At 43.4% G+C, this 18,510-nt stretch overlaps 1 protein-coding gene across 1 annotated transcript in view; it reads right to left on the minus strand.

Annotated features, from left to right (window-relative positions):
- Window positions 1–214: 214 nt before the first annotated feature.
- DCP1A (decapping mRNA 1A) overlaps window positions 215–18,510 on the minus strand; it is a 62,487-nt gene continuing 44,191 nt past the window's right edge. Inside the window, exons 7-10 of the mRNA XM_022572861.2 lie at window positions 10,345–11,094; window positions 8,318–8,383; window positions 6,164–6,382; window positions 215–5,859 (exon numbers count right to left, since the gene is read on the minus strand). Coding sequence (XP_022428569.2) covers window positions 5,779–5,859; window positions 6,164–6,382; window positions 8,318–8,383; window positions 10,345–11,094 — 1,116 coding nt within the window. The 3' untranslated portion in view covers window positions 215–5,778. The remainder of the gene's footprint in view (window positions 5,860–6,163; window positions 6,383–8,317; window positions 8,384–10,344; window positions 11,095–18,510) is intronic.

Consider the following 18,510-nt stretch of genomic DNA (forward strand, 5'->3'; position numbering starts at 1 on the left):
CAAATATATTCAAACTTACGTGAAAGAAGTGCCTGTGAAACATGATGTGACTGTCATGCGGCCTTTGTATCACCTACTTCCGAGCCATTCTACCACCGGGCATAAGAGATCTCTTAGTAGTCAGCTTTACTTTTAGCTAATTTGCCTGGTGAACCTGAAGAGATATATGTAAGCCCCATCTGCCCGCCCGCCCTGCCATGGGTTCCGTCTGCATGAGCGTGGCAGCAAACTTAAGACAGGTGGAGAATCTTGAATTGATCTAAGCCCTTTAGAAACCTGTTGGTGTCTTCCCATTACATTTGGGGGTAACAGAGACCCCAAAAGACACGGCCTGAAGGAGAGAATGCAGGCTGGGCTCCAGGGTTTGCTTGGTTTAGTGACTGTTTCGCTGCTCTTCCCTTCAGCTTTCCAAGAACCTGGCTTCATCTTTAGAGGAAGCCCCATGGCCGGATTTCTAGCTGCTCATCCAGGAGAGACAAGCTGGTTCTTGTAGCTCTGACAAACACAGAAGCCTCAGCAATTTCTAACTCACACACTTACTCAAAGACCAGGTATTTTTTAAAATTAATCACTTAATTAATTCATATTTATTTATTTTATTTTTCGCTGCGTTGGGTCTTTGTTGCTGCATGCGGGCTTTCTTCAGTTGCGGAGAGGGGGGGCTACTCTTTGTTGCGGTACGTGGGCTTCTCATTGTGGTGGCTTCTCTTGTTGCGGAGCATGGGCTCTAGGCACGCGGGGATCAGTAGTTGTGGCTCACGGGCTCTAGAGCGCAGGCTCAGGAGCCGTGGCGCACGGGCTTTGTTGCTCCGCGGCATGTGGGATCTTCCCGGACCAGGGCTCGAACCCGTGTCCCCTGCATTGGCAGGCGGATTCTTAACCACTGCGCCACCAGGGGAGCCTAAGACGAGGTATCTTTTAGCAACAGCATGAACCAGGATCCATAAACGGTGAGTGAAAACATCATTAGAAACAACCAGGAAGCCTAAAATCCCAAACCCTATGGCTCTTGTTCACGATCCAGTGGCCTTAGTTTTTCACGAAATCCCAATGAACCTGGTTACCTGGTTTCCTAGGTCATGACAGCTGAAAAGCAGCACGTGAGTAGGTCAAACTAGCTTTTACTAAACAGTGGTAATGTGTGACCTAAGGAATTATAGAAAGCAATCTAGAATAATTTATCGTGGAGGCAATGGAGTCAAGAAAGAAGTTCTAGACCAGCCCTCTGGTCTGCTTGGCTTCAGGTCCCTAACTCAGTACTGGCTTAATAAGCAGCAGGCCCTGTCACTCTCGGCTTCAACTCCCTTCTCCCTAAAATGGGTTATTGCGAAGATCAGGAAAATAATGGACAGCAATGCTTAAGTGCTGGATGAGCATGCATTAATGATGACTGGGGTGTGTGTACAAAAGTCATAAAGCAAGGGTTAAGCATATGCTCTGCTCTAAAAAAGCAGGCAGGTATAACAAACATTTTAGAGAGAATTTCATTTGGAAACACACTTAATGTGAACAATTACTAGGGAGATATATGATTAACACTTTTTTCCTTTTCCCTATGTCCCATAATGATGACATTTTACTTTCTTCCCTCCCTCTTTCCTTCCTTATCATCCTAGATGCATGGCACATATGACAACTCAACACACATAAACTGAGTGAATTTGGGAAGTGACCTGGAAGGTTAAGTCCCCTGTAAAACAGTGTTTTTGGTCATGATTAAACCTGCACCCTCCATCTGGGGAAAACTCAGAGGAATAAATGGAGTTGTTTTGTTCTCTCACCTCACTCCCTCTCAGCAGTAGGAGACTCTGGAAAAGTGTAGCAACTCATTCAAAAGTTCCTATTTCTGTAAATTCAATAAAAACACAATTAAAATTTAGTAGGTGCTAAAACTTGGTTTTGAACTTTTATTAAAAAAATATATTTGCAAACATATAAAATTTAGGATGAAAAATGCTCATCTGAAAACAGGTAATAACTTAATATTTGCAAACATACACAGATGGTATAAAATCCATACCATTAAAAATGTTAATGATGCTGTATTGCGCTCATGGAACAAAAATCTTGCTGTAACCCCAGAGCTTCTCATGCTCACATTTCAGGGTGCTGAGACTCTGGTACACTGAAGGTCATGAGAGCCACATGGCCGAAGCAGGAATACAGAATAAAAAACCATTTAGATCACATACTGTTAAAAACACGTTTCTTAAGGAATCACACAGATAAAAGGGAAACACAATTTTGCATTTTCCCCATTCAAAGTGAACAATATTGCGTCATAGCATTTCAAATGAAGATGTCAAACACAAAACTGAGTGAAACATTGCACACATCTCTCCTGCTGAATTTGCTGAAAAACAGGCTCCTTGAGGCCCCGGCCCACTCAGGGAAATGTTCTCAAGCACAGCTTTAAAAAGCTCAGTGTAAGTTGCTTTACTTGTTTCAGATCTTAACGTTTTAGACACCTGAAAACACAGGGCACTATTGGTTCCAGAAGGCCCTTTGAATACAACTGAAGAAAACCAAAGACAAGTAAGAAAGAAACACGTGCTCAGCAGCAAACGCGCAGCAAGAATGCAGGACACACGTCCCTGTGATTCCTCGTCTTCACTCACGTGGACTGAGCCCACTCGTGCCTGTGCTGCCTCTCATTCCTCTGTGTTTCATTTCGCCCAGAGTTACAGTATGATGGCTAATTTTGTTTTTTAAGCAGTTAGGCACCTTCAATTTCATGTTGCATTGTTAGTAATACAATGGCAGTTATGGCCTCTACTACCAAAATGAGAAAATTTCAAACTACATTCTTTGGGGAGGAGAGTAATAAAGCTGCGTGGTTTAAAAATATTTACCTAGTAGAAGATTTGATGGGGTTTAAAATTTTTACAAGAAAACATGGGTGGAAAAAGAACAATTCTTGACATGCAAAATCGGGTCATATTCTAAACTTAGCCTGTGCATCCTCCGGCAGAGAAGGACCCAGGTCAACTTGGGCTCTTAACAAAACCCCACTCCCAAAAGCCTTCCAAAGTAAGCCATGGACACTCACATTCACATGCAGACGGCATGAATGCTTCTGAAACTGACAGTCACTTGAAAACCTAGGATTCAAAGTCACACCTTACAAACCTCGGGAGAGATGCACAATGAGGAGGAGCTTCTTCCTTAAAGGAAAGGAGCAAGGCTGTTTGGGAGGTGGGAGTCCATTCAAAGACACCACATTAACTACAACCAAAGAAGAGGAGTGCCACCCACCCAGGTGGGGGGGGGGGCATACAGACAGTCACGGTGACCTAAATGCAGGTCACCTGAAGTTCTGCAAACCTAGCAAGAAGCATCTCTGTTTTGGTGTCCGTTTTGATTCAACTAAGGTTTAAAACTAAGATTCCAGTAAAGTCACTGCAGCAATGTAAACATGCAACCTAAACTAGCATGAGGTTCTGGACAGAAGCCTGAATGAGGAATAAGGCATCTGAACTGCGACTTTCGGGCCAGGGTCATCCAACTGCAACTGTTCAGGCTTGGCCTGACTTCTCTAGGGACTCATTCTGGCCTGAACTTCCTAGTCATCATGACGGGGGACTTCTGGCTTCTGAATTTTCAAAATGCTTTGAATACATAAATCTGGGAGTTGAAACAGGTTTACCCTTTTCAAGTCTCCATGACTTGGGCACTTAAAAATTTACTTTCACACTAAGGAAACCTTATCACAGATTCTCTTTACTGTCTGTCATATTCATTCCTTGGATTAAAGGGTGAAAATTAAGAGATTTGATTAAAGACCCTCTTCAGGATATTCTCTCAACTCTCTTGTAATATTGTCCATACTCAAATCATCATTTCAATTCAAATGTCTATCATAACAAGAATCCCTCGATTCTTCCGCTTACCAAAGCCCACTGAGACTACACCTGGGATGCGAGCAAACCTGCCAGGGCAACTGTTTTCTGAGAACAGTCATGTGGCTCCCTGGACACCATCTCCTGGTGTCAGCAACACTTCACGTCTTACTGTAACTTTCTCTTTCCCAGGTGACACGCAAGGAATTCATTTTTGGTTGCTGAATTTACACACTACCTTTGAAAACAAACTATTCCTAATGGAGTATGAGAACTTAAAAGCTTCCCTGACTTCTGCGCAATTCACAAATAACTAGGTAAATGCAATAGAAGACACTAAATTGGGAAGCAGAAAAGTTGCCCAGGAAGCATGTTTAGATTAACAAAAGCCAATCAAGGTATTCTTTATGCTAAAAAACTAAGAGCAAACTAAAACAAGTATGTAATTCACAAGTAATTTTCTAAAATCTCAGCTAGAAAAAAAAAAATCTGTGGACTTATGATTGAGTTACCATTAAAGCTTAAATGATTGTTCCCGAGGAACCATTACATCTGTCAGCATTATTCACAGCTAATCCTTATGCTAGCTGGTTGAGCCAATTGGGTTTTACCCCATCATTAAATAGTGCTCAGAAAAGTAAGCAGTGCATCTTAATTGGTTAAATACTACAAAATGACCTGTATCATAGAAACGAAGACATTTTCATTCAAAGAATATCTTAAAATTACTATTGCTGAAATAAATCAAAATCTACATTAAAATATTACTAATCACCATTACATGCCATAAAAGAATAAATATAAATCATGGCAGATCAATAGCAGCATAACAAAGCATCTTTACATATTTTCACACTTCGGGCTGCAAAAGTACTCACAGCCTAGGAATACATTGGTAAAGTTCTGAATTTCACACTTTGTTTTTAACTCCATATTCTATAATAAAGTAAGGGCAGTGTGAATAACAGCTCCCTTTTCTGCATAGCTTTAAAACTATTCTCAGTAGACTTGAGGAATGGAACCAGAATGGCTTTGTCAGATTGGTCCACTGGTCCTTTTGTCAAAGTGTTAAGGAAAACAATTAACAATGACTTCTCACTGTGTTTAGACAGAAAAGGAAAATAAGGCTATGATTCACACACACATGTAACATTTTCAAAACCACTGGAGAGTAACTTAAAGTGAAGATTTCTGATAGAATTCGGGCCTTACCAGTCCCAGCCTTTATTTCAAAGGTGTGCCACGCCTGCTCCCATACCATGACAGGGCCTGCAGGGCCCGATTCCCAGTATCCCCACACTGGGAACCTGCTACATGGCATCACTGGGGACACTTAAAAACAAAACACAATTAAGAAATTTCAGAACTTTTAAGGCCCAAGCGAGGCATTCATATAAAACATACTTCACTTGAACAAATCAGTCCTAATTTGCCAGCTTAAACTCTGACCCTTAAAACACGAAGCTACTTTGCACAGAGCTGACTTCTGCTCTGTTCTGAACTTGACTACCAGCCCAATGCTCAAGTTTTTAGGGGGGGAGTGGAGGGGAGAGGGGTGCAGACTGGGCTGAACTCTGACTGCTGCAAGGCTGGTGACCCCTTTTCCCTAAGACCTTGAACGTGAAAGTGAGTTGAAAATCAGATTCCTTATTTCACAAACTTGCTTAGATCTGATGAAAACACCCACACAACTCAACACAATGGTTTTTTTTTTTTTTTTTTTTTTTTTGTCAAAACAAAGGTCTGCTGGTGATGCTTCACAGTGAAACCTCCATTATCACTGGGAACGTCACTTGGAAAACATTCTTAAGGAATGAGTCTCTTTCTCATAGGCTCAATTTCAGGATTCTCAAAACTCAATGTTCTGTTTAGAAGTTTCCATGATGAGGCCTATTGTTTCTGAGGTCGCCATTCTGCCTTCGGATCGACTCTGCTCCAGTCATAGGTTGTGGCTGTCTTTGTTCTTGGTCAGAACCTGCAAGTAGACTTCATGAAGCGTACTGAGGAAGCTGGAATCATTCTGGAAGAGATGGTAATGTCACATTCACCTCACTAGAGCTTACTTTCTTGATAACTGCTTAGGAAGAAGCTGTATACATGATTTGTATAACTAATTACCCAAAGAATCCCACCACCCAGAGATAACCATTAATATTTTGGAATTCACTCAGATATTTTTCCACCTGGAGCATATGCCCAAGAAGAGAGAAACACTGGTTCTGGCTAGTCTTGAATTTTCTTTATGAGCTGATTTTCTAAGAAGTCATACAATTTTTTTATTTTTAAAGAATGAAATTCAAAGACGAAATTGGTATCCTACATACCTTAATTAGATGTATTAATGTATCCTGGAGCTGAGACTTGCTGAGGACAATGGAAGGCTTTCTCTGATTTTCTGATGTTCCAACAGTGAGAGGAGAAGGGGAGCTTGCTTTCCTCTCAAGGTCTGAGGACCTTGTAACTGTCTGCTGGAAAACACTTGGGGACAGCAGGACTGAGGACACTGCCGAAGTTGTTGCAGGAACCAGTGGGGGGCCTGCCACCTGCAGGGGAACAATGGTCATTTTGCACCGAAGTGTGGAAGTCAGCAGCCACGCTGAGTAGTGGACGCCTGATAACAAGCATAAGCAGCAGGAGACTGGAGCCCAGAGTCCAGTGCTAACTATCTGGGGTTCAGATAAACATTCAGGAGCAGCATCTGGGCATTTTACGTCTGGTTAGGAAGCTTGTTAGCTGAAGGATAGAGAGTCCATTTATATGATAAGGATGCCCTAGAGTTGTTATGAGAAGCCAGGCCCGATCATCACAGAAGGGGAACCTGATAAATAACAGCAGGGTATGCAAAGCAAGAATAGTCCTGTGATAAATCAAACATGTAAAGTTTTTCCATGAGGGGCACAGAAATGACTGGAAGAGGGTGTGAACGAACTTCCTGAGGTGATGGAAATGTTACAAACCTTGGCTGGGTCATTACCCAAGGGATATATGTATGTTAAAACTCAATTAAAAAAATCTGCATTTTATTATATGTAAGTTTTATTTCAATAAAAAGAGAATTTAAAAAAACCCAGTTATATGAAGCATTAGTTTCTTTCTTTTAAAAAATATTTATTTATTTGGCTGTACTGGGTCTTAGTTGGGGCATGCGGGATCTTTTAGTTGTGGCATGTGGGATCTAGTTTCCTGACCAGGGATCAAACCTGGGCCCCCCTGCATTGGGAGTGCGGAGTCTTAGCCACTGGACCACCATGGAAACCCTGAGCCTTAGTTTCTTTGGTGGTGTTCAACGTATTTATTATACCATTACTGGTATCAAAGATATATATATATATTTTTTGTGGTACGTGGGCCCCTCACTGTTGTGGCCTCTCCCGTTGCGGAGCACAGGCTCCGAATGCGCAGGCTCAGCGGCCATGGCTCACGGGCCCAGCCGCTCCGCGGCATGTGGGATCTTCCCGGACCGGGGCACGAACCCGTGTCCCCTGCATCGGCAGGCAGACTCTCAACCACTGCGCCACCAGGGAAGCCCCCAAAGATACATTTTAAAAACATAAATCTAATATCTATCTCCTTTCATTTAGATGTGCTTCTGGGCTAATAACGGCTAACCATTAGAATACACAAAAGAGTAATAATTAGTATTTTAAATAATTCTCACATTTTGATACAATCAACAGAGAGCTATATATTTTTTTCCTCCTATCTGTCACCCTCCTCATTTACAAATAGCCAAGAGCTTGCCATAGTTTTGAGAATGTGGTTTCTGGGTTCTGAGCCATTTGGTTTGTTTTTTTGGTGCAACACCAGGCTGAGAGCTTCCGCCGATCACCATACAGCAGGACAAGCTACAGAAAAGACCCGTTAACAAGACCAGTCAGAAGCTGGCTATACTTTAAATTCTGAGACTTGAGGAGCGGTGTAAAGGCTCAAAGGCAAAAGGAATGTAAAAGTTTAAAAACTGAAAAAAATTAGTGTGCATGTCAAGGCTGGTAGGTAATGGAGGATGAGGGCAACTTTTAAAAAATGAGGCAGGGGAGACACAGCAAGACCCAGAGCACACAGGCCTGGGAGGCTTTGTCGTCAGAGCAACGGGAAGCCAATGAGGGCATCGTAGTGATGCTGCCCTCTGTTTACTGAGACACCACAGCTCTTCCAGGGCAAAGACAATCTCCTACTCATAGGGACCAGGCTGACTTGCTCTCAGCAGTCGCCCATTCACAAACACTGAGTGAGTGCCCCTGCTGTGGCCCACCCTGCCCTCCCATACACACAGTCAGGGAAGACATCACTGCAGACAGATGCCTTGAGGACTACTGGAGGGGGCATCTAAGATGGGCCTAGGCTTGATGCAGGAGGGGGCATCTAAGATGGGCCTAGGCTTGAAAGCTAAAACTTTTCACTCAAGTGACAACGTTTTACTTCACACTCAGCAGAAGAACTTAAACATACTGTGCTCTTCAGAAAAAGGGAATCCTTACCGGGATGGCACTGGATAACATCATAGGCTGGGCAAAAACTTCAGGATCCTGGTTTTGCTGCATAGACTGCAACGTTTAAAAAGAAAAGATGAACAGATGTAGCAAGTTTCAATTAAGATTTCTTAGTTACTGTGGAAAAATCTAGGTTAGCAGCAGTAAGGAATAGTTCAGACGTGATCTGGTTCCTAGACTCCTGAGGGGAGAGGCTGACCAGAACTTGTGACAATGCAGGATGAGAGCTCTGGGACAGTACCCGACCCCCTTCAGTTCCACCCGAGAACAGGGGTGCGTGCAAAGCCTTGAAAGTGTCTCTAAGGAAAAAGCTGAAACCTGTGTCTCTTATAAGAGCTGGGACAGCCCAAGCCTATTTTTGCTGTTGAGGCTGTAGAGATGCAAGATCCTGGCAGTGTGATACCTCCTGATAAGGTGATTTAAACTTTGGACAGGTGGCACTAAATAGTCTTCATACAGAGTCACAATTCCACATGTTAAATTTTATCCCCATTCACTGGGAGACAAAAAACTTCCTGTGCAGAGCAAATATATTGGAACTCAATAAAGCCCAAGGTCCTAAAATTCAATACTGCCACATAAATGAAAATGTACATGTTTATAAGCTTCCTTTGCAAGGAGGCATGCTGGAGAGCAGGGTGCCATCCCAGAGGGCAAAATCTGGAGGGGGTGGCATTCACCACTGCTGGTTGTACTTCCAGAACAACAGGAACAGTGGCAGCAGACACACTGCAGGGGTGTGATACCTAACTGTTAAACAGAACATTTTCTCCCCTCCTTATACTGCAGATAGAAACGGCAAAAAATGACAATTTAATGATGTAACCGGGACACTAGGTTTCCTCTTTTTCTGTACAGAATTTCAATGGAATGGAAAAAATACTCCATTAACTAAGAAATAATATTCAATTATTATGATGGGCTCTTCTATATAATATTATTTGGTAAAATGTTAAGAGTTGGGGATTATAATTATTAAAGGGCATGAGACTAAAACCCTGAAAGGTTCTACCCCCTTTCAGTTCTGTGATCTTGCACAAGTCACTTCCAACTCTGACCTGACTTCCTCATTTGTAAACTCACCGACCTTATAAATTGAGGGACAAGCCTCTTCTTCACCCCCACACCCACTTCACCACTAAGTCCCACTGACCCTGCTTCTTAAAAAATCCACAGGTCCACACTCCCCAGTGCAGGCCCCCACCAGCTCAAGCCTGGGTGACTGCCCCAGCCTCCTTCCTGATGGGTCATTCTACTTCCATCTTCTCCTTTCCCGGCAAGCCACCCTTGGCTCAAAGCACTTAAAAGACTCCCCAGGGCCCTTAGAACAAACCTCTAACTCCTTGACGCAATTTACAAAGTTTTGCTCATCAACAAATACCTGCTCCCCTACATTTCTTTCCATGTAGATCCAGCCACAGTGCAAGTTCAGCAAATGCCCTCTCATGTCCAGGCCTCTGTATGTGCTATTTTCCTTGCTTCCACATACTCTTCCTACCTCTAGAATAGGTCTGGCTAACCTCTACTGAGTCTTCAGATCTCAGCTGAACATCAGTTTCCTGAGGAAACTTTATTTGACCCCAGACCTCCAAATCTGGGATGGTCTGATGGCAGCCCTAACGCTCCTGGCACAAGGCAGGCACTCAGTGAGGGTACTGAGGGAGCCAGGGATGGAACAAAGATTGGGATAATCTGGATCCGTGGTCCCGAGTCAAATAAGAACTGCTGGAACTGTTAGGCAAAAATAAACAAAGAGCCCTAAAATGTACACCCGGGAAGGAAAATACATCCTGTTTCTTAGCTTTTATCAGTTGGAATAACGTTGGGAAGTGAATTGAGTTACAAGACCAGTTACCAATGGTCTGGCTGATCGCTGCGGGGCTTCTCTCTCCTCTCTTCTAGCTCCTGACACACTCAACAGCTGTCTCTTTAAACAACTGTCTCCTGTCAATTAAAATCCAGGTCTTTGCAGTTTCATCCCACCCAGATACAGCCACCCACCCTCCTGCCAGTACCTGAAGGGGAGCAAGCACCATGTTGCTCAGGGAGGCTGAGGCTCTCGCTGCTGCTGTCTTCGTGGGAGGCTCTATGAAGCTCTCAGGCGTGGCCAGCTGGCCAGCTGCTGCAGAAAAGCTGGGTGCCACTGCACCTTTCCCAAGTGACTGTGTCTGTATTTGGTCATGCTGTGGGGTCAACCTGAGTTTCTGGAGAAGATCAACGCTTGGGAGGGATGTACTGGCTGTGTTTGTCACACTCAGCGGGGCCCTGAATGAGCTCTGGCTGGCAGTCAGACTGGTGTGGCTCAGCTCAGGGACTGGCTGACTCAGAAGTGGAGACCTCTGTCTAGGTGTGGTCTTCACTGCTTGCATCATGGTGGTGTTTCGGGGTAGGCTTGGGGGAGCCTGTCCAGTAGAAGCTTCTGCTGGTAGAGTAGGACTAAGCACAGGGTGCAACGAGATCGTATAGCTTGGGGCCTGCTTTTCGCTGGACTGTGTGATGGAGGCAGGAGTGATTAGCACCGGGGTGGTGACTTCAGGCTGGACTGAGTGGTGGGCAGCAGGATGGACACCCAGGTTTTCCGACTGAGGGGCCCCTCCTGGCTCAAAGGAAAATGGTAGGAACGAGCTGGGCTCTTTCTGGGAGGCATCTCCTGGCAGCTTCTCCACTTCTTCTGAATCCAGACCCAAAACTGTTGGCTGTTCCTTTGGCAAAGAGGTTCCAAATAATTCTTCCACTGTCAGATGTTTGTGTCCAGACGGAGCAGACTGAAAAACAAATCAAACCACCCAATGAAAGAAATCTCTTGCAAACAAGCGCATCTAAACTTCCTTTCCATCAACCAAAACAGTTTGTAGAAGCAAGGTTGGGTGGAGTCTGAAAATAGGAAATGGAACAAACTGAAGATGTCCTCAGGATTAAGGCCTAGGTCCATCTATCTGGTCTCCCCAAGGTGGTGGACAGAAATCTGCATTAGTAGTAAAATTCCAATTTTCCGGACTCTAGGTGGTAGCTTAGAATTCACCTTTTTTTTTGTTGGCAAACAGATATAAGGTGAAGGGGCAATTACTTTACTTCAAAGTTAATTGTGCCTAATTGCCCTATGTCAGTCACACATGGTAGGGAAATTACACTCAAGAGGACAGAGGGACCAAATGCTGATCAAGCAATCATACCTTTATTTTCATGACTTTTGACTAAAAGGTAGGCACTGCACCTTGAGGACTAGGCCTCAAATACCAGAAAATAAAATTAACTATTAAAGAAAATTAAAGTATAGCTGATACAACATTATATTAGTTACAGGTGTACAACATAGTGATTCAATATTTTTATAGATCGTACTTCATTTAAAGTTATTATAAAATATTGGTTATGTCCTCTGTGCTGTACAATATATCCTTATATCTTATTTATTTTATACATAGTAGTTTGTACCTCTTAATCCCCTACCGTGATCTTGTCCCTACAATTTAACCATTTTTTAAATAGCTAGCCATTCCTCCTTCCTACTCCCGAATCACAGAATCCTTAAGAAAAAGCGAAGCATTTAAGCCTGAACACGTTACATTTACATAGTTTAGTGATCTGGTTTATTGACGCCGCTGCAATGACTCAAAGGAGAAATATTCGTGCCTCCCACTTGTGAGCTTTCCTGCCCCTTCCCTTCAAGGAGTATTGCTGAATTCATTTAACCTTTATTTGCTGAGTATGCACGGGGTGGCAGGTTCTGCTCTGACCTGGGCCCAAAGGACATACCAGGAAGTAATGAAAAAGAGTCCTACGCTGACAGAGCTTACATTCTCATGGGAGACAAAGTACTCTGAGAACACAAGCAGCCTCAACTTATGGTTTTATCCCTAAAGTGCATGGACTTCTTAGTTGTTTACATATATGTTTACATGAAAAAAAAATTCACTGAAAACACATGATTTTCAGGGCCCCAGAAAGTCTATAAAGGCCTTAAAGTACACTGCATCTGAAATACAATGACGATAACACTACGGTATGATCCCATTTCTACAGGAAAACAAGCTCAGTTTTCCCCCAATGTTTGCTGCGTCCATTTGACAAATAATTAATGGTGTTAACCAGGTGCCAGGGGCATTGGGCTGTGAAGGGTGGGGAGAAGAAGAGAGAGGGAGCTTCTGGGCAGCAGGCTCTTAAGGGAAGGGGGTTAGGGATCCCCTCTGTTGAGAGACAACAGGGAAGGGAGGACTGAGGATGCAGGGGAGCTTACACATAAGGGACAGAAAAAGTTTCAGGGGCGCCGCTGTGCACTTTCTCCCTGGTGTGAGGGCAGAAGCGCCTGCTGGGTGAGAGAGGGGTGGCCGGGAGAGCGTAGGTGGTGCGGAATGGCTGTTGTGGAGGAAGAGGCAGAAGCCTCCTCCAGTTGTAAAAAATTACAACTTCGTACCAAACCATTCATTATATCTTAGAAAATAGTCAATGAAGAGAATTCTATTAATATTAAAGCTAACATAATGTATCTTGGCAAGTTAAGGTGACGAGAGGCTTTGTTTAGGTGAAGGAACTCTCACGTGGCACATTCAGGCCCCCGCTAACAATGCTGTAGTGAGACTAGTAAGACTGTCTTGTCACAACACTTTCTAGCACTTCAAGGGATTTTCCAGATTCAGTCTCACTCCAAATACTAGGCAGCACTAACACCTCATCATAAACTGTGGATGTGAAGAACTGCAAAAGACTTTATATGGTTTAATATCCTTACATTTTTACTTCTGGAAAACTGCAGAGCTTAGGGTCTGAAATAACAAGTACCTAGGTTCAAGTCCCAGCTGTTAACTCGTAAAATTACAGCATTTCTATGTAGTGCGCTCATTTGAAAACTGAGGTGAACTGTGGCTAATTGCCTCACAGAGCTGTTGTAAAAATTAAGTTCTCGATATAATGTCTGGTGCCCAACAAGCATTCAATAATTGGGAGTTGGCTATTATCATCATTATATGAACCCAGATACAGTCTTTTTGTTTTTTGTTTTTTTTTTTTTTGCTGCAAAAAGCTTTATTGTTTCCATTTGGTCCAAGGCTTGGGAGAGGGGGTCCAGGGTGGTTAAAAAGCTGCCTAGTGGCTGCAGAGAGGGGCTTCAGGCAGAAGCCCTGACACCAGAGGGGCTCCTCAAAGGCCGCTGGGCTCTGGAGGCTCTTAATCATGCTTGAGGGTGAGACTTTCGAAGAGATACTCGCCCAGCCCAGCCTGGGGACCAAACAGCTCGCGGAGGTTGGTCAGGCGGTGACTCATCTTCTTCATGAGTTTCACCTCCTTATCTAGGAAGTGGCTCTCCAGGAAGTCACAGAGGTGGGGGTCTGGGCGGGCAGAACCCAGGGCATGCAGATCCAAAAGGCCTGGTTCAGGTTCTTCTCCATGAGAATGGCAGCTTCCAAAGTGTCCTGGGTTTGTACCCCACTCATCTTGAGATGGCTTCTGCATGTCCTCGAAGAGGGCACGGCTGCCACACTGGTTTTGCATTTTCAAGAGACGCTGGGCGCCCTTGCACTTCTTCCCCACCAATTCACAGAAAAAGTGGCCCATGTCCTCCAGAGCCACGTTGTCGTGGTTGAAATAGAAGCCTGGAGAGGAGGTAGGTGTAGGAGGCCCGCAGATGCATGCTGACCAGGCAGCTGATGGCAGCCTCCACCTTGATGGAATAATTCTGACGAATCTGGGAGCTCAGGGTTGGTCGGTAATAAGGAGTTATGCTCAAAAAATGGTGTTAGCTGGTCCTGGTGGCCAAGGATAGCTGAGTGGCTGATTCTGAAGGTTGCGACTGGAAAAAAGGTTGGAGGGTGGTCGGAGGCTGGAGCAAGAGGCGTCCCTGGGTCTCTTCCGTCCAAACACTGTTGAAGCAAGAGACAGATCTGCGGGACTGGTGAGCACATTGCCCCACATATACTCTTAACAGCAATTATGATAAATCTGTGTGTGGATATGTTTTAAAGAATATCAAATAATATGTGGGGATATTAAAAATCTATTAAATCCTTTTAGAATATCATCCCCTATAATGCAAAATAATAACAACAAAACCACTTGATGGGATATGGAGGCTGTGCTATTATAAATCACCCCATTGTTCCCTGAGGCAAGGAGTCATTAAAGGCACAGCTGTTTGTTCAGAATTCACTGGTAACGTTTCAAATCCATTCAAAGTAATCCGAAATAGACAATGAATTCTGATATGGGACAGATGTCTCTTTCTCTCTGTCCAGACCACATAACTGTAGTAGAATGCATAGGTTCCAACCCCAGGCTGAACACTGTGATCTACTCACTTTTGGATCCCTGGCATCATAAGTGTCTGCTGATGAGCAGAGAGACAATTCCTTCCCCCTTCCCATTTCTAAAAGTTATGGTAAAATATACATAACAAAAGCTACCAATTTAATCATATTTATACCTAAGTGTAAAATTCAGTGGCATTCAGAATATTCACAATGCTGTCGATTTACACAAGTTTTTCATCAACCCTAATAGAAACTCTGTACCCATTAAACAACTCCCTATCTTCTCTCCCGGTCACCCCCAATGCCCCACCCACAGACCCCAGTAATCTCTATTCTACTTTCTGTATCTATAAATTTGCCTACTCTACCTACTTTAAGTGTAATCATACAATATTTGTCATTTTGTGACTGACTTAATTTCACCTAGCATGTTTTCAAGGTTCATCCATGTTGTAGCAGGTATCAGAATTTCATTCCTTTTTATTTTTTATTTTTATTATTATTTTTTTGGCTGCGCCTCGTGGCTTGCGGGATCTTAGTTCCCCAACCAGGGATCAAACCTGTGCCCTCTGCACTGGAAGCGCAGAATCCTAACCACTGGACCACCAGGGTATTCCCAGAATATCATTCCTTTTAAAGGCTGAATAACACTCCATTGTATGTATATACCACATTTCGTTTATCCATTCATCTGATGATTGACAATTTGTTTCCACCTCTTGGCTGTTATGAATAATGCTTCATAGAACATTAGTGTAAAAGTGTCTGTTTTAGTCCTTGTTTTCAATTCTCTCAGATACATATCCAGGAACAGAACTGCTGCATCATATGGCAATTCCACATTTTAACTTTTTGAGGAACCGCCAAACTGTTCTCCAGGGCTGCTGTACCATTTTACATTACCATAACACTTGGCCTTTTGTGTATGTTATTTGGAGACGTTTCTATTCAGCCCTTTGCCCATTTAAAAATTTTATTTATTTATTTACTATTTTTTGGCTGCACCATGCAGCATGCAGGATCTTAGTTCCCAGACCAGGGACTGAACCCATGCCCACTGCAGTGGAAGCTCGGAGTCTTAACCACTGGACTGCCAGGGAAGTCACCCCTTTGCCCATTTTTGAGTTGTGTTAATTCCTTTTTCACACATCATGTTTAGAACAAAATGGTGAAGACTGCTTGGCAAAAGAAGTGCTGGAAAACTACACTAATTCTTATTCATTAATGCAAATTATGTAGTTTTTTTTTGCCACGCCACACGGCATGCAGGATCTTAGTACCCCAACCAGGGATTGAACCTGTGCCCTCTGCAGTGGAAGCACGGAGTCCTAACCACTGGACTGCCAGGGAATTCCCAATTACGTAGATCTTAACCACCATATTCTTTTATATATATGTGTATATATATATATATATATATATATATATATATAAACACGCACAAACCAACATTTAGACATACCTACTTTAAAAAACACAGACCGCATTGGGACTGTCCTGCAGAAACTTAAGAGTCTTTTCCAGGGAAGAATACTATTTTATGTTATAATAAAAGGAGCAATCAAACAATAGGACATGGAGACGCCTCATCATGAAATACACCTTAGGCTTCATAAATGACATGATCCAGGTAGCAATTTTTACCTATCTAGTGGAACACAAATCAACTTTTGAACAACTAACATTACCCACATTTACATGTGAAATGTTTCTACACTTACACTTAAAAACTGGTATCTCTAGGGACTTTCCTGGTGGTCCAGTGGTTAAGAACCTGCCTTCTGATGCAGAGGACATGGGTTTGATCCCTGGTCAGGGAACTAAGATCCCACATGCTGCAGGGCAACTTAGCCCACGGGCCGCAACTGAGTCTGCACACCGCAAGGAAAGATGCCGCATGCCATAGCTAAGACCCGACAGAGCCAAATAAATAAATAAATATTAAAAAAAAAAAATCACCTTCCAAGATGATTAGAATGGTGAATGTCTTATGCGGCTTGATGATAATGTTTATTTCAGTATAGAAAAACAGGGCTTACTTTGAAGTATAAATTTAATAAATATTTACTGAATTAATACATACATCTAAGACTGCTGAAAAAAACTGGTATTTTTTTTTAAAGTCTCTCTAAATCCTCCATTAAAAAAAATATATATATTTATTTATTTTCTTTCTTTCTTTCATTTGGCTGCGTTAGGTCTTAGTTGCTGCACACAGGATCTTTGTTGAGGCATGCGGGATCTTTCGTTGCAGCACGTGGGCTTCCCTCTAGTTGTGGTGTGCAGGCTGCAGAGCGTGTGGGCTCTGTAGTTGTGGCGCGAGGGCGGGCTCTAGCGTTGAGGCACGAGAGCTTGGTAGTTGTGGCACACGGGCTTGGTTGCCCCACAGATCTTAGTCGGAATCTTAGTTCCCTGACCAGGGATCCAACCTGAGTCCCCTGCATTGGAAAGTGGATTCTTTACCACTGGACCACCGGGGAAGTCCCCCAAACTGGTATTTCTAATGGTATGAAATCTACTTCATATTAAAAAATGGGACTTCCCCGGTGGTCCAGTGGGTAAGACTCTACACTCCCAATGCAGAGTGCCCGGGTCTGATCCCTGGTCGGGGAACTAAATCCTGCATGCATGCTGCAACTAAGGGTTCGAATGCCGCAACTAAGGAGTCTGCATGCTGCAACTAAAAGATCCCGCATGCCTCAGTGAAGATCCTTCGTGCCGCAATTAAGACCTGGCACAGCCTAAATAAATATAAATAAGTAAATAAATAATGAAACCATATGGTAGAATGCTGAACTCTGACGGCAAAAGCAGCAGAAAGTTTCCAATTTCTCCATGCTGCCTCCCTGCAGCTTCTGCCAGGCCAGAGACAGATTCTCAGACTTTCTCTGGAATAGGGTGTGTGGTAAAGCTTTAGGGTTTCAGAGGTATCTCACATGAGGCAGAATAAATGAGGTTACGAGAGCAATAAGAGTCATCATAGACAGAACGCTCATTACACATGAGGCCCTGTGCTACACACTTTACACGCATTACTCTATTAATCGGTGAGGGCAGTACTATTATTATTGCCATTTTATAGATGATGACCAAGTACAACAACAGAACCAGGCTCCAACCTAGTTCTAACAAGACAGTCCATATCCCTAACCATTATGCCACCATCCTGAGATGTCCATCAAGCAGATGATAGACTACCTACTCAACTGAATGGTGATATGATCCTCTGGGGAACAGAGGTGCAGCTAAGACTTGAATATCTAAGAGGTGGATACAAGTCAAAAGGTACCAACTTTTGGAAATATGTAACTGGCTGAATCAGTCGCAAGAGGCTGAGTAGGCAGAGCATGCGTCTCCACACAAACTCCCCAAAGCTTTATAGTCTCTGAGTTGGACAGGACCCTCTCTACACTTCTCTGCCTCTGACAAGAAAAACTGGCTGCATTCCTCTAGTAGCTGGGCTTATTTATTCATGGATTCATCTTCCATCATCCATAGAAAAGGTGAAATTTTATTCTTTACTCATCTTTAAAGACTGGGTTCTGAGTTCTGTAATGCCTCACTTAAATCTAGTTTTAGTCTGACCATGCCCCTGGGAAATGGAATTCAATGAGTGACACCATGTATGGTACTCAAAAAAAATTCTAATAAACTGTATCAGGGGACTTCCCTGGTGGTCCAGTGGCTAAGACTCTGAGCTCCCTATGCAGGGCGCCCAGGTTCGATCCCTGGTCAGGGAACTAGATGCTACATGCCGCAACTAAACATCCCGCTTGCCACAACTAAACTATCACACGGGCTGCAACGAAGATCCTGCATGCTGCAGTGAAGATCCCGCGTGCCACAATGAAGACCCGGCACAGCCAAATAAATAAATAAATATTTAAAAACCCCCAAGAAACAAAACAACAACAAAACTGTATCAGGTTTTCCATTGTT

The sequence above is a fragment of the Delphinapterus leucas genome, chromosome 10, assembly GCF_059928025.1.
Source record: "Delphinapterus leucas isolate spDelLeu-1000000601 "Yukka" chromosome 10, BTC_Dleu_Yukka2, whole genome shotgun sequence".
Classification (NCBI taxonomy): Eukaryota; Metazoa; Chordata; class Mammalia; order Artiodactyla; family Monodontidae; genus Delphinapterus; species Delphinapterus leucas.